Here is a 14,156-nt window from a genome sequence, read left to right on the forward strand (position 1 = left end):
TATTATTATATAATTTTTTCCTTTTTTTTAAGTCCTATCACAAAATTAAATTGTTATAATTTTATCACCAACTTCTTCGGTTTACGTTATGTGAATTAATTTCTCGACAAAATCTCGAAAACAATGGGCAGATACTTCAACAAGCATTGGTACATTCTCAATCAAGAGCGAGTGAAGTAAGATTCGGAGCGAAAACCTTAAGAAAAATCAATGCGTGACAGCCCGTTAATTCTAGGGATGGACCACAACTTTCAAGATAAATTTTTATCTTAATTTGAGCTGTGAGCAATCAATTTTTCGAACAAAGAGCTCGATCGCGATTTGAGGGACTTAAAGTCGAAAAGGGGAATACACGGAGGGTTTTCGGTCAATACAAATTTGTTCTCATGCTCCTAACTAATGGAGAAAGAATTATTAGAAAGTGTATTGATAAGAAGGGGTATTTTAGTCCGTTAATATCATATTTTTTTCGTTACCAACGAAATATAATATGGCACGGATGAAGTATATAAAAATCATGAACTAGTCAATCACAGGACACCTCTCGGAGGTTCGATAATGGAACAACAATAATGTTAAGTTAAAGAATAACCAATTCAATGTGGTGAGGTACTTGTGCTTTAAGTTGTTGCTTCGCGTTGTGATGTTTTAACGTATAATAAAAATCAAAAATTATTTTCTCGAGCACGACACAACTCTCCAACATGTACCCAACTAATTCAATGTCGTTGACGTGACCGTAATAGTCGCAGAACTTGAACACTTTAAGGTGATGGTGCGAAAATTTTATAATATTCTTCACTCCTATATCAGACTTCGAATGTCCCCATCGAACTAACTGCACACGCAAAAAAAAAAAAAAAAAATCAAGAACTCAAACATAAGTCGAATGTTGTAGATTTAAAAGAGCATAGGTCTAATCAAATATGCTCGAAGACGTACGTTTAAAACAAACTCCTGCAAGTAGGGAGATGCCCTTATTAGAGGGGTGAGTCCCATAAGACTTTCGTCGTGTCCTCCCCGATATTGTATGGCCAATTTCTTCAATTTAGGCAGTTAAGGAAATGTGGAGAGAACAATTTCCTACCGCAATTAAAGAAAGTAATTTGTAACGATTATTTCTAAAATAAAAAACGAGTATGAAATAACAAAACCGCAATCCGATTGCCTAACCTCCGGGCTGGCTGTTAGCTGCAAGCTAAGAATCTCCAATCGGAAAATGCAGCAAGAAAGTGCCGGAAGAATATTCTTGACGGAATCTCGACACCCAAGGCTAAAAGTTACATCAACAAGCATCGGAACATTCTCAAGAAAGAGTTCTTGTGGTCCCGGAACACTAAGTGAAGCAAGATTCGGCGCGGAAACCTTAACGGATTTCAAATCGGAGCATGTTAACTCCAAGTGTTTTAAAACCAAGGACCGACCGCAAACTTCGAGATTAGATATTTCATACGAGTCCTCGACGACCAATTCTTCGAGCAAGGGGCAGTTGCGTAAAAAGAACTCGACAGCTCCATCAGTAACCTCGACGCTTCTCAAAGACAACACTTTGAGGGACTTGAAGTCCATACTTCCGTTCAGAAAGTACTCTTCGGGGAAAACATAGTGTTCGTGCCGATACCCAAAGTAGTCCAAATTCCGCGAAAGGTCCAACTCCAGCGTTTCGACGTGTCTCGCAAATGCAAATTCAAGCCAACGAGTGATATCGTTTCTGGCCAACCGACTAAGTTCGTGAAAGACGGCGAATTCTTTCAACGCGGCGGCCCTATGCGACCGGAGTATGCAGTTCACCCATTTCACATACTTTCGCCACTTTACAACAACGGCTACCCCTTTTTGTTTCGCAATCTTGTCCGGCAAACTGTTCGCATCAAAGACGAGACGAGGGTTGTGTTTACACAAGTTTATCCAACGAGACGAAAGAACACTAGTGCGTGCAGCTTCCTTGAGCGATAGAAACGACAGGACACGAACGAGAATATCATCCGGCAACTGACTTATCCGATCGAAACAGCTATGGAACAGTAAGACAGACATACCGCAAACCTAAATTTGTTGTTTCAAATTTAAGATCGAGGTTCGAATAATATTAAATCATCGAAGAAAAAGTGAAGTGTTGAGAGCTTACCTTCTGAAGTTGAAATATCGAATCAATCTCTCGTTTCCCCGCCGTTAAGCTTCAATCTTTGGACGGAATCTTCGGAAATAAAATAACAGAACCTTACCTATTTAATTAGGTCGTGTAGTGCAGAATGAGAAGAATCTTTCAGCACTTAATAAGTTAATATGGTGCATGCCACGACTAGTAGAGTTTCTCATTATTTAAAGAATGTTTACTTTTCCTTTTAATTAGTTATTATAAGTGAATTATATTTAGGCCAGTTGAGCCGCAGATTCCGATCCTAATATTTTAATTCTTGAACAATATTTTTCGTCCCGAATTTCGAAACTTCTTATCTCCGATTTTTCGATTTCTAGCCCGGATTTAATTTCCGAAAATTTAAAAAAAGAAATTCTGAAGTTACACTAATAATATTATATAGTTCAAACTCATAATTACATGAACAAAATAGATAATTTTTTCCCCTTGTTTAATTTAGTTTTGATAACTTTTATTTTCTTCTAGATATTATTATAAAAAACAAGAACTGCATGTATGTAAAAAAGTTGGCCATAATAGATTCTTAATAAACGTTAACCACAAACTACTAGCACCAAAAATAGCTAGTAGTATCCTACGCCAATGAATTTGAAAACTGGGAGCCAAACTTGCGAAAAGGAGTCCACATACATTTGATCATATATATATATATATATATATATATATATATATATATATATATATATATATATATATATATATATATATATATATATATATATATATATATATATATTTCCCATATATCTGCAGGGTTTTCATAATCATTTCTTCATCCCCTCTCTGTGTATTAATTCATTCGCATTTCGTCGTATTTTGTATATATACGAGGTTTAAACCAGGCAACTCTGCTCTGGTTTTTACCTCACATATATACCGTGTCGTCGAAAACGACATTTTCTTGCAGGTTTGTATTGTTTGGCTTATCAGAATCTGCAATATGCATGTTTAACGCATTATCGAACGTCGATTCATATATGAATTGATGATTAAAAATGAAAATATAATTTGTCAAATTAAACAAAACTATCTATGAATTATAACAATTTCGTTTAATATATTTCGCCAAAATTCGATTTCATTTGTACGTATTAATTTCACGGTTTGAATAGTCGTCATTCTTTTACACAACAGAGAGCCAATGGAAGACGACGACAAGGCCGATATCTATACCAAAGATGGTACCGTGGACTTTTACAAGAAACCTGCTAACAAGGACAAAACCGGAACTTGGAAAGCCTGTCGCTTCATTCTTGGTCGAATTTCCGAATTTCCTAAATTTCTTTACTAAAAATATTTTCTTCAAACCTCAAAATTTTTTTATATTGTGAAACCCTTTTCGGTTTCGTACAGTGACCGAGTGCTGCGAGAGATTAGCATACTATGGCATGGGAACAAATTTAGTCAACTATCTCACAACACGGCTCGGTTTAGGCAACGTCGCTGCATCGAACAGTGTCACAAACTGGTCGGGCACATGCTATCTTACACCTCTCCTCGGTGCATTCTTAGCCGATTCTTACCTCGGTCGATACTGGACCATCGCCACTTTTTCTTCCATCTATGTTTTCGTAAGTAATAATAAAACTTCATTAATTACATTTCCTCGAAAAAAATACATACACTAAAAAGATTCCCTTTTCCGTTTTTGTTTTAAGGGAATGGCACTCTTGACAATGTCTGCTTCAATCCCGGGACTAAAGCCCGAGTGCGTCGACGATGTCTGTCATCCAACGTCTTCACAGACGGCTACCTTCTTTGCAGCACTGTACTTAATAGCGCTCGGAACTGGTGGAATAAAACCGTGTGTTTCGTCTTTTGGTGCTGATCAGTTCGATGAGAGTGACGAGACGGAGAAGAAAAAGAAGAGCTCGTTTTTCAACTATTTTTATCTGTCGATAAATATAGGCGCTATGATCGCTTCTTCGGTTTTGGTGTGGATACAAATGAATGTGGGGTGGGGTTGGGGTTTCGGTGTGCCTGCAGTTTCGATGGCTGTTGCGGTTATTTTCTTCTTCGTTGGAACAAGTCTTTATCGTATTCAATTACCCGGTGGAAGCCCGTTGACTCGAATCTGTCAGGTTTTGGTTGCGTGCATGAAAAAGGTCAACGTAGAAGTTCCATCGGATAAGTCCCTTCTTTACGAAACTGATGATAATGAATCTAACATCCAAGGTAGCAGAAAGCTTGAGCACACAGACAAGTTCAGGTATTTTCTTGATTATTGAAAAAAAAAATTTGGAAAGTTTAAGGTTGACTAAATTAAGACATGATTGGATGTCTTAGGTTTCTTGACAAAGCTGCGGTGGCGACAGAATCCGATGAGAATGTGAAGCCATGGAGTCTCTGCACGGTGACACAAGTGGAAGAATTGAAATCGGTAATAAGACTGCTTCCGATTTGGGCAACCGGCATAGTTTTCTCCACAGTGTACAGCCAAATGAACACGATGTTCGTTCTACAAGGCGACACAATGGACCAGCACCTCGGTCCGAATTTCAAGATTCCAGCGGCATCTCTATCCCTTTTCGACACACTCAGCGTAATCTTCTGGGCGCCTGTATACGACCTAATAATCATCCCCATCGCAAGAAAGTACACGAAAAACGAGAGGGGGTTCACTCAGCTCCAAAGAATGGGAATCGGGCTAGTGATCTCGATTTTCGCAATGGTTGTGGCTGGTTCACTTGAAGTCAGTCGATTAAATTACGTCCGAAAAAATAACTTGTACGACGAGAAGACTGTTCCGATGACTATCTTTTGGCAAGTTCCGCAATATTTCTTGGTTGGTTGTGCGGAGGTTTTTACGTTCATCGGGCAGTTGGAGTTTTTTTACGATCAAGCCCCCGATGCAATGAGGAGCCTTTGTGCAGCGCTTTCACTTTCGACGAATGCTTTGGGGAATTATTTGTGCACTGCTTTGGTGACTATTGTGGCTAATGTGACTACAAGAAATGGAGGGCTAGGATGGATTCCTGACAAGAATTTGAATAGAGGGCATCTTGATTACTTCTATTGGCTGCTGGCTATACTTAGTTTGATCAACTTCTTTGCCTATTTATTGATTGCTAATTGGTATACTTACAAGAAAGTTGTGGGCAAATCTCCTTGATTCTTTAATTATTAAGCTAATTGTAATTCAAAAACAGATTTATTAATTCTGTTTATTTATTCAAATAAAATAAAATAATAGTATACATATTTGTGGGCCCAAAAAGAAAAAGAAAAAAAATATATATATTTGAGCAAAAGATAATGCAAATATGATGAGAGGTCCAAAACACATGTACTGTGTGCATATTCCAATCTTGAATCTCTTACTCTGTTTTTCTACTTCCTCAACAACAACAAATTATGATTTCACTTCAATCAATACAAACCTCGTTTACTACCAGCCATGGACCTTTTCCAGAGAGAGAAACTTTTAGGAAGAGGAGGTTCTTCCTCTCTCTCTGCAAATCCAACACGTCGTCGGATAATTCAGATGAAGAAACTCCACCACCACCTCCTCAAGGAGATAGCCGTAAGCAGGAACTTCTTGTGAAGATTGCTATGCTTCAAACACAAAAAGTTCGTCTCACCGGTTACTTGGATGAACGATCAGCGTATCTTACCCAATTCGCCGAAGAAGCCAATGCTGAAATGGACCAGATTGGAGAGAATGCACTCAAAGAATTGGATGAAGCTGGTGCTAGGGTCTGTGTTTAATTTCCTGTTAAGAAAAAAAAGGTGGGCTTGTTTAAGCACATTATGATTTGATGATAACGGGGTTTTATTTCGTTTTTCTTGAGCAGATAATGGAGAACATAGAGAGTAAAATGCAGGCATTTGAGGAGTCTGTGGAGTTGAATAAATCAGAGATTGAAGAGAGTGAGAAAGTGGTTGCGGACTTTGAAGGACAAATTGAGGACGACAGAAACGAAGGGCTGTTTTTCAAGAACCTGAGGGAAAAAAAGCCGGTGGACAAGGCAATAGCTATGGAGGAGGCAATGAAAATCACGGAGCTGACTAGGAAAACTGCTGGTTCGATAATCAGAAAGAACATTTACCTTGCACTGATTGTCTTGGTGGGTATCGGAATTGCTGACGCGTCACTTTCTTCATCGTTCGACTGGAAGAAGGTTGCAGTTCTCGGGGTTATTCTGGTGGGTTTGCTCTCTCAACTCATCTATGAACAGAGTATGTTAGCAAAAACAGACAAAGTAGAACAAGAGAAAAACAAAGAATCTAAGTAGCGAGGTGTTCGGTTCTCTGGTGATTCGTTTTACAAACAAGTTGTTCATAGCTGTCTACCGAAGTTGGCATAAATTAAACACGTATACGTTAGAGGAAAACAGATGAGTTAGGTTTTAAATGTGTGCACATTCAAATGTAGCATGAGTTATAACTCCAGATAAAATACTAATATCTGGGGCTGATATATCACGCCGACCTTTATGTTGCATCATATATAGTTTTCAGTGACACAACTTTAATCACCAAATCCATGTTAATGCTGTGTAATGAACTTATTTCCGAAACATAATCAAACTCATAATAAAAATTTTGCTGCTCAATAAACATATATCTCTAGAGCCTAGATTAACATAGCACAAAAAGGTGAAGAGTAAAAGCAAGCAACAAGATTGAAAAGTTCAAAAGAAGATGAGTATTATATTTACATTGATTATTATGTAAGAGAAACGGACACTCGTCGTATTCGTTTAAAGCTAATACAAAGCAGTACTGTACCTCTTTGAAATTTAATATGGCTTTCTATTGAATTTTTTGCAATCTGCTCTTCTCGCGGTACTATCGGGCACCCACTGTGAGAAAATAAGAATTAAAACATTGTACCATAGAAGACATACCTTTAATTTAAATGTAAAGTTGCGGCTGCGCAAAAGATAGTCGACTACCTTTCATCACTGGTTTCAGCAAAACATAAGCCAGTAAGAAAGAGAAAAAAAATCCCGGCGTCATCCAACCAGCCGCACTGTACAATCACCAACGATGATGGCCAGACTGTTTCATCCAATCTAACAAAATACACAAGCAAAAAAAATGTTGTTAAACAATCCAAGAATTTCATATTACCCAGCCAAGGAAGCAACAGACCTCCAAATCCAAGACTATATTAGTAAAAGATTATCGATCGAGGAATAGCTAGTAAGCTGACCTATCACAACAGCATAGTTGGTGAACCAGACCGGGTGGGGTTCCAAGTAAAAGTACAACCAATGTCTCAACCAAGAGAATCATTTCCGAGCCCCAGAAAGGACAACAGCTCTGACAAGTATGTTCCATGTAATTAGGGTCGGAACAATTTTATTTGTCAAGGCATTGTGTAAGAACAAAATGGCAACTGATATTCTGTTGCAAGAACAAAGACCTTTGAGAGTGATGTTATAGGAAATAACATCCGGCTGCAGCCCGTTTCTTAATATGCGAGCCCAAATTACCGAAGCATTTTTTATATCGCCATCTTTATAAAACCCCTCCATAAGTGTGTTGTGGGTAACAAGATTTGGAGCGCAGTTCCAATAATTCATATTCAAATACAGTGACAGAGCAAGCTGCGTTTTGCCAACAGAACAGAGCCCATGAATCAAAATATTATGCATCTGTACATCAGGTTGAAAACCATTGCTCGTTACCTGGTTCCACAAATTGATAGCCATCTCTATTTTATGGCTACGACAGAGACCTTTTATCAACAAGCTATAAGTGATAACGCCTGGCTTCAATCTTTTCTCTAGCATTTCCTTCACAAGGCTATATGCTTCAGCAAACCTTTCACCCTTGCACAACCCATTAATAAGAGTATTGTAGGTAACAATGGTAGGGGAACAATTCCTATTTCCCATTTCACGAAAAAGCCTAATTGCATCCTCAAATTTAGAAGCAGCTACGAAGCCGTTGATTAAAGCATTATAAACATGAGCATTTGGCTTACAGCCACTTTTAACCATACCTTTCAGCACAGAAACTGCTTCAACTAATTTTGCTTCTTTACACAGCCCACTAATCATCGCTGAATAAGCAAAAGCATCTAGAACACCCCCATTCCGCTCAGCAGTTTCCAACACATGCAAACTCTTGTTATTGTATCCATTCTCGCAAAATCCATGGACTAAAATTCCATAAGTTGTTGAGTCAGCTAGAAAACCACTTCCCTTCATAAGCTCCCAGATCGAAATAACTTCATCTACCTCACCGTTACTGAACAGCCCTCTCATCATTATGTTAAAACTTGCAACATTTCGACAATCCTCTCTTCCCATCAACTCCCACAACTCAAAACAATCTTTAATCCTTCGAACCCTAAAAAAACCATTCAACATTGCATTATATACAACAGCATCAGGTGAAATCTTGCTCTCAGCCATCTCCTTGAAAACCCTCTCTGCGCCATCAATATCCCCCGACTCACACAACCCATGAATCAGAGCACTGTATGTGAACAAATCCATTTTTTGCTCATTCTTTGTCATTCTTTCCCACAATTCCCGGGCCTTGATAAACCTTCCGCACTTACACAAGCCACTGATCATAACATTGTATGTAACAACACTTGGGTAAACACTTGAATCCTTTGTCAGCCTCTCCCATATGACATTGGCCTCCTTATAATCACCTATCTTAAAAAACCCATCAATTAAAATGTTATAACACGTAACATCAGGCCTCAGGCCTCTCTCAAGCATTTCATCAAACACCTTCAGGGCCTCGGTTAAATCCCCATTCTTTGAGAATCCATTAATCAAAGTTCCATAGCTATATACATCCGGAATCAAATCCATTTCCCACATATTATCAATCAACTTTCTCGCACTGTCAAAATCACTCTTTTTACATGCAATTTTTATCAAAATATTAAAAGTTTCTAAATTTGGAGATACACCCATCGTGCGAAAATGCTTAAAGAAAAGCTCGGCTTTATCCAGTTTATTCGAAACGACGAACGCATTCAGCAAGCAATTATAAGACCTCACCCCGGGTTCACACCCAAAAACCTCCTTCATTTTCTGGAAAACTTCCATAGCTCTCTCCGCCATTAGATTTCGTGAATAAATTTTTAAAACGGATAGTGCAGTGTCTTCGGAGCAAGAGCATTGCTGTACGCGAATGAGGTCAACGATGCGAGTGATGTGAGGGAGGAGTCTGGGGTCGGCGGAGAGAGAGAGGCGGCGGAGGATGTGGTGGAAGACCGCCGCAGAGTGTGTGTAACTAGGGTTGCTACTGGCTGAGTTGAACAGGTTTAGAGCTCCGTTAATAGTCTTCTCCGATTTGAGAAGCTGAATGAGGCGTTTGTTGGTCAGGTTTTTGTGCAGCTGTGCCATAAGACAGAAAACCGAGCTAGGTTGTCTCTCTCTCTATATATACCTCACTTCACGGCCTATTTTATTTTCGTAATATTATATAGCGGCCTAGGGTTATAATGTCTTTTCGCATATGAATATTTATTATTATTATTATCTAATTTTTAATACTTTGTTTTTTTATTATTCAAACAAATGATTTTAATCCTTCATTTATTTTACTCTGGTGAGTGGTGATACATAAAATTGCAAATTTGCAATGTGGGAGTCGTGGTTTCTCCCGCCAAAATTCATTCCATCATTCAATTTGAAATTTTAGACATTCCATGAAGTGGGCCCATGATTCTATTTTGCTTAATTAAATATAAATATTGCATTGGACTTATTTGGGCCTATTCGACTAGTCCAATGGACTATCTAATTCAAATCTTATCCTTGACTAACCATATCTATTTATTGAAACCCAACATTGATTAGTAAAATATATATATAGAATTCATACAGGTCCCGATCCACCAGACTCGTCCGAACCCATACTCGAATTTATATAAAATTTAAACTCAACATTTTATACATGTTATATGAAAAGTAAATAGAATGTCTTTCATTACATTTAAATTATGATAATAAATAAATTTCAAAAGACATGACCGCTAGCGGTGCTCGATAATTGGTAGTGATGGCTTACGAACAACGGAATTCGAGAAAGTTAAACTATAAAAAAGGGCATAAAAGAGAAATGTAAAATAAAAAACAAAAGGAAAATGAAACTTAGGGAAATTGAAAACCCTAATTTTAGAGTTTGTAATCGGTGTCTTTTTAACTTCCCTAAACCTACTTCAAATCGATCAATTAAGATCTAAAACTCGCTAGATCCGTACCCAGAGTCATTCCTATTACTAATGAAAACTAGATAGAAGAGAAGAGTCTAGAAAAAAAAATTTAAAAAAAAAAATAAAAAAAAAATAAAAAAAAAAGAGAATCTTAAACTGTGTTAACAAAATCATCATAAGCTCCGAAGGGTTTGTTTGGCACACTTTCTCTCTCGGAAGAAAAAGTGAAGAGGAGAAAATGTCGACCCAATATGTCTAACCAGTTTCATATGCGATTGCGTATAATGTGTACGCTACATAATTTAATACTCCTTGTTCATTTTTTTTAAAATTATTTATTGATCGAGTAATTCTGAGTGTTTCACTTCAAATTTCGCCCCTGTGTTTCTGGTTTCTGTGCACTTAGATCCATCTTCTGTTATGCATTATGCGATATACGAAGTGTTTATATTTGATTACATGTTGTATCTATGCTTTTGGATTCTTTATAAGTAGCTGTTTAATGGCGGAAGATTCATGCAGTGTGTACTCTGTTTGATTACGGAATATTCCATGGTTAAGTATTTCTTTTTGTTTGCCTGAGTATAACTTCCCGATTTTGCATTTTTGAAATTAGGGTTTTAAAATTTTGATGTAGCGAGAGAGACCAAAGCTTGTAGTTCTTGAGTAATGAACTGTGAGAATTTTTTATTTTTTATTATATGTTTTTTTTGTATGTAGTTCAGTTGTATGTACTGATTGAATTAATTACAATCAGGATTATCTCATTTTCATGTAAAATAGTAACTAAATGTTGCATTAAATGCTATTGAATTGTCTTCCAACAAACATGGTGTCTTGATGAAGGTAGAAAACCTAAGCAATTGCCCCTTTGTGTTTCCCGCCTCCCTGGGATATTTGTTCTGAAGATGAATATAGAAATAGAGATTTGGGGATTTGGAATGTAGTACTTACGCTTGTTGTGTATGTATATATGGTTTCAGGTTCGGGACTTACTTCCTAGGAGCTCCGAAAATCGAGTCAATAGTTTTTACCTCCTGAATTGTTGTGACATTGAAGTTCCGAACTGGGGGTTACTCGTCGTTTTATATTCTTGGTTGATAGATGAATAAACAAGTGCGAGTAACGGGGAAGAAAAATGCTAAAGCTGCTTCCAGTAAAGGCATAGAGGATGTGCAGCATAATTCAGTTTTTGGAAGATATTCTGAAGGAGAAATGATAGCTCGGCTAAAGAGGCTTGCCCTCGATCCTGACAGGGAGCAGTTTGAATCGGATGATATTCAGCCTTTGATGAATCAGATTCTTCGGATACGGAAAATTATGCTCCTTAAAGATTCCGAAATTCCTTGGGTAAGGTTTTTAACGTTCATCTGTTGCAAATTTGTTGGTTTTTGTTCTGTTATTATTGAATCAGACTTTATTTATGTGTCATCTCGTGTTGAAAATTATATGCTTAACTTAATATGATCGTATTGTTTGTCACTGTCCATTTATAGGACGAAATTAGTTTAGTTTCACATAGAAGAATCGGGTTCAGTTGAACAAGGCTTCTTAAAAGTTAACTCTCGTCTGATTGTTTTAGTTCACTTTGGTTTAGGTTGCTGATTAAGGATGAAATTCGTAAACATTCTTTGTCTACGTAATGTCTAATGTTAGATTTGGGACGTCAATTAATTGACGTTGTCTCGAATGAAGAATACCTACATAAGTTACCTAGTTGTGAATAAGTAGTTCCATAGCTATATAACATTAGCGTGGCTTTGTTTTATTTAGTTAGTATATACTTGTTCTTTCAGTGCAATGATTAATTATGCATTAGTACTAAGTTTGAAGATAGGCATAACAGAAGAAACAGGACAGCATTTATATCTAGAAAACTTTGATTCTACTTTTTTCACCTTGGGGACAGAAAACTTTTAATAACTTTTCCAGCCAAACTTGGAACTTTCCAAATAAACCGTGAAGTATCGGGATGAGATACGCTACATAATTTTGTTCAACTTAAATCAATATCTGTAAGCTCGTGGTCGTTCATGCAGAATAATCATTTTTTTCTTCTTACAGAAAAAGCGGAAACTAGAGCAGTTCATCAAAAAAGATGCTTTGATAGCTCCTTCTGCCTTAGTTTTGCCGAACCAACAAAGCATAGCAAAACTGAGTAGGAGGCAGTTATCCCACGCTTCATCACTATCATGCTTGCTCAATTCAGTCGACTCCACCCAATGCCTTGAGTCGAAACTCATCTTTCACTCTCATACTTCCAGCACTTCATCCGCATTTGACGATCTGTCAGAGAAAGATGCATCCGATGACTGCTCCTTTCTAGACAATACAGAATTCTTGAATTTTCCCCACAAAGATACATCTCGAATAGTATATTCGGATAAATCTATAAATGGTTCAAACTTGCTGAGCCCAGAGAAACCAATTGTTAATGAAGTTAGACAATTGCCACCTCATCGCCGCTCACCTAGGTTGCTGAATTCCATCGAAGATCATCTCCAAACAAGTGTCGTTCCAGTTGGGCCCCGTTTCCAGGCAGATGTTCCCGAGTGGAGAAATATCCTTATTGGTGCATATAAGAGTGATTCTGATAATTCCAAGTGGTTGGGTTCAAAAGTTTGGCCAATCGAAATCGAAATCGAAAATATGAAAACCAATAAAAGAAAAATCGGAAAGGGGCGGCTGGATTCTTGTGGATGTCTATCCAAAGGCTCTGCTGATTGCATCAGACAACACATACACGAGGAAAGACTAATTCTTGAACGTGATCTTGGTCCTGCTTTTTTCGCTTGGAAATTTAATGAAATGGGCGAACAAGTCTCGAATTCGTGGTCCCACAAGGAAAGAAAGACTTTCGAGTCACTAGTGAAAAAGAGACCTTCGTCCAATGGGAAGAGCTTTGTGAAACAGGCTTTGAAGTGTTTGCCTAACAAACATAGTAAAGACATTATTGATTATTACTTCAATGTCCACATTCCTCACCGTATGAGCATTCAGACAAGGTCGTTGTCTATAGAACAAATCGATACTGATAACGAGGATGGAGCAGAGAATTTTAATTACATGGGTTTCCAGAAAAAGTCTAGAGGGATCTGCAATGGCAAGGATGCGAAGGGTAGATATTTGCGTGGGGTTTGACTCTCGTAGAAAAGGTTTATTTTCTGAACCAGTGTTGCTCGACTGCGTTCACATTGGTATCTCTTGGTTTCTTGATATATACATAACATTCTTTTTGTCTCATATCTTAAATCTTAATACCATGGCAAAAGAGAACTAATTGCCATTATTTTCGTCGAAGTTGATGACGCGTGCTTCGTCTCCAATTTAATCCATTTGATTAAGCGTACGCGGTAATTTTTGCTCATACAAGGGTTCTTGTTAGTTGAGAATCAGTGACTTTTAGGTGTTTTGTGTAAAAAGGAGAATGTAGATTTGGAGCTTATAAGTTGTCAAATATGTGTGGATATTATTACTTCTGTCCTACAATCAATTATGTTCTTCAATTGGCTTGACTGTACGTACTAATATGTTTTTTACTCCATGTTCTTGCTATAGTTCACTTGGATTTTGTTTGGTTAACATGTTATATATACCTGAATTCTAACAAAAAAATGATAAAAACGAAATAATCTGACCGGTCAAAATCAAGAATTCTTACCCGATTTGGGCTTAATTGGCTTGGATACAATTCAAATTGGTTCCAATCATAAAATTCAAATTACAAGCCCAAAACTTCAACAATATATATTAAAAAATTGCTCTTAAAACGTTGCAATTTTTATTTATTTATTTATTATTATTATTATTATTATTATTATTATTATTATTATGGATGGGAGCCAATTTTTTCTCTTAGTC

The 14,156-nt window shown here is 37.3% G+C and overlaps 5 protein-coding genes across 5 annotated transcripts; 3 read left to right on the plus strand and 2 right to left on the minus strand.

Annotated features, from left to right (window-relative positions):
• Positions 1-1,187: 1,187 nt before the first annotated feature.
• On the minus strand, positions 1,188-2,037 carry LOC105952725 (F-box/FBD/LRR-repeat protein At1g16930-like). Its single transcript, XM_088823876.1, has 2 exons — positions 1,425-2,037; positions 1,188-1,273 (listed from the first exon to the last, which is right to left on the minus strand). Exons 1-2 carry the CDS (start codon positions 2,035-2,037, stop codon positions 1,188-1,190), a joined length of 699 nt encoding a protein of 232 aa, XP_088680002.1.
• An 848-nt stretch (positions 2,038-2,885) lies between these two features.
• On the plus strand, positions 2,886-5,349 carry LOC105953058 (protein NRT1/ PTR FAMILY 8.1). Its single transcript, XM_012976685.2, has 5 exons — positions 2,886-3,068; positions 3,296-3,417; positions 3,515-3,732; positions 3,820-4,370; positions 4,448-5,349. The coding sequence occupies exons 2-5, from the start codon at positions 3,303-3,305 to the stop codon at positions 5,271-5,273; spliced, it is 1,710 nt and encodes a 569-aa protein (XP_012832139.2). The 5' UTR covers positions 2,886-3,068; positions 3,296-3,302; the 3' UTR covers positions 5,274-5,349.
• Positions 5,350-5,413: 64 nt separating this feature from the next.
• LOC105953040 (8-amino-7-oxononanoate synthase) lies at positions 5,414-6,721 on the plus strand. Its single transcript, XM_012976659.2, has 2 exons — positions 5,414-5,857; positions 5,956-6,721. Exons 1-2 carry the CDS (start codon positions 5,516-5,518, stop codon positions 6,394-6,396), a joined length of 783 nt encoding a protein of 260 aa, XP_012832113.2. The 5' UTR covers positions 5,414-5,515; the 3' UTR covers positions 6,397-6,721.
• Positions 6,722-6,845: 124 nt separating this feature from the next.
• LOC105953039 (Pentatricopeptide repeat (PPR) superfamily protein) lies at positions 6,846-9,559 on the minus strand. Its single transcript, XM_012976658.2, has 3 exons — positions 7,320-9,559; positions 7,060-7,179; positions 6,846-6,966 (listed from the first exon to the last, which is right to left on the minus strand). The coding sequence occupies exon 1, from the start codon at positions 9,481-9,483 to the stop codon at positions 7,399-7,401; it is 2,085 nt and encodes a 694-aa protein (XP_012832112.2). The 5' UTR covers positions 9,484-9,559; the 3' UTR covers positions 6,846-6,966; positions 7,060-7,179; positions 7,320-7,398.
• Positions 9,560-10,410: 851 nt separating this feature from the next.
• LOC105953038 (uncharacterized) lies at positions 10,411-13,801 on the plus strand. Its single transcript, XM_012976656.2, has 3 exons — positions 10,411-10,583; positions 11,279-11,645; positions 12,360-13,801. Exons 2-3 carry the CDS (start codon positions 11,400-11,402, stop codon positions 13,434-13,436), a joined length of 1,323 nt encoding a protein of 440 aa, XP_012832110.2. The 5' UTR covers positions 10,411-10,583; positions 11,279-11,399; the 3' UTR covers positions 13,437-13,801.
• The last annotated feature ends 355 nt before the right edge of the window (positions 13,802-14,156 follow it).

This window comes from Erythranthe guttata, chromosome 10 (assembly GCF_056151865.1).
Source record: "Erythranthe guttata isolate IM_541 chromosome 10, IM_541, whole genome shotgun sequence".
Taxonomy (NCBI): Eukaryota; Viridiplantae; Streptophyta; class Magnoliopsida; order Lamiales; family Phrymaceae; genus Erythranthe; species Erythranthe guttata.

Bases quoted from the DNA above. Each gene is read 5' to 3' on its own strand.
- LOC105953038 (XM_012976656.2), top strand. From the start codon at position 11,400: ATGAATAAACAAGTGCGAGTAACGGGGAAGAAAAATGCTAAAGCTGCT. The intron at 11,646-12,359 runs GTAAGGTTTTTA...TTCTTCTTACAG, and splicing joins AAGATTCCGAAATTCCTTGG to AAAAAGCGGAAACTAGAGCA.
- LOC105952725 (XM_088823876.1), bottom strand. From the start codon at position 2,037: ATGTCTGTCTTACTGTTCCATAGCTGTTTCGATCGGATAAGTCAGTTG. The intron at 1,274-1,424 runs GTCGGTCCTTGG...TGTAACTTTTAG, and splicing joins ATCTAATCTCGAAGTTTGCG to CCTTGGGTGTCGAGATTCCG.
- LOC105953039 (XM_012976658.2), bottom strand. From the start codon at position 9,483: ATGGCACAGCTGCACAAAAACCTGACCAACAAACGCCTCATTCAGCTT.
- LOC105953040 (XM_012976659.2), top strand. From the start codon at position 5,516: ATGATTTCACTTCAATCAATACAAACCTCGTTTACTACCAGCCATGGA. The intron at 5,858-5,955 runs GTCTGTGTTTAA...TTTCTTGAGCAG, and splicing joins TGGATGAAGCTGGTGCTAGG to ATAATGGAGAACATAGAGAG.
- LOC105953058 (XM_012976685.2), top strand. From the start codon at position 3,303: ATGGAAGACGACGACAAGGCCGATATCTATACCAAAGATGGTACCGTG. The intron at 3,418-3,514 runs GTCGAATTTCCG...GGTTTCGTACAG, and splicing joins AGCCTGTCGCTTCATTCTTG to TGACCGAGTGCTGCGAGAGA. The intron at 3,733-3,819 runs GTAAGTAATAAT...TTTTGTTTTAAG, and splicing joins TTTCTTCCATCTATGTTTTC to GGAATGGCACTCTTGACAAT.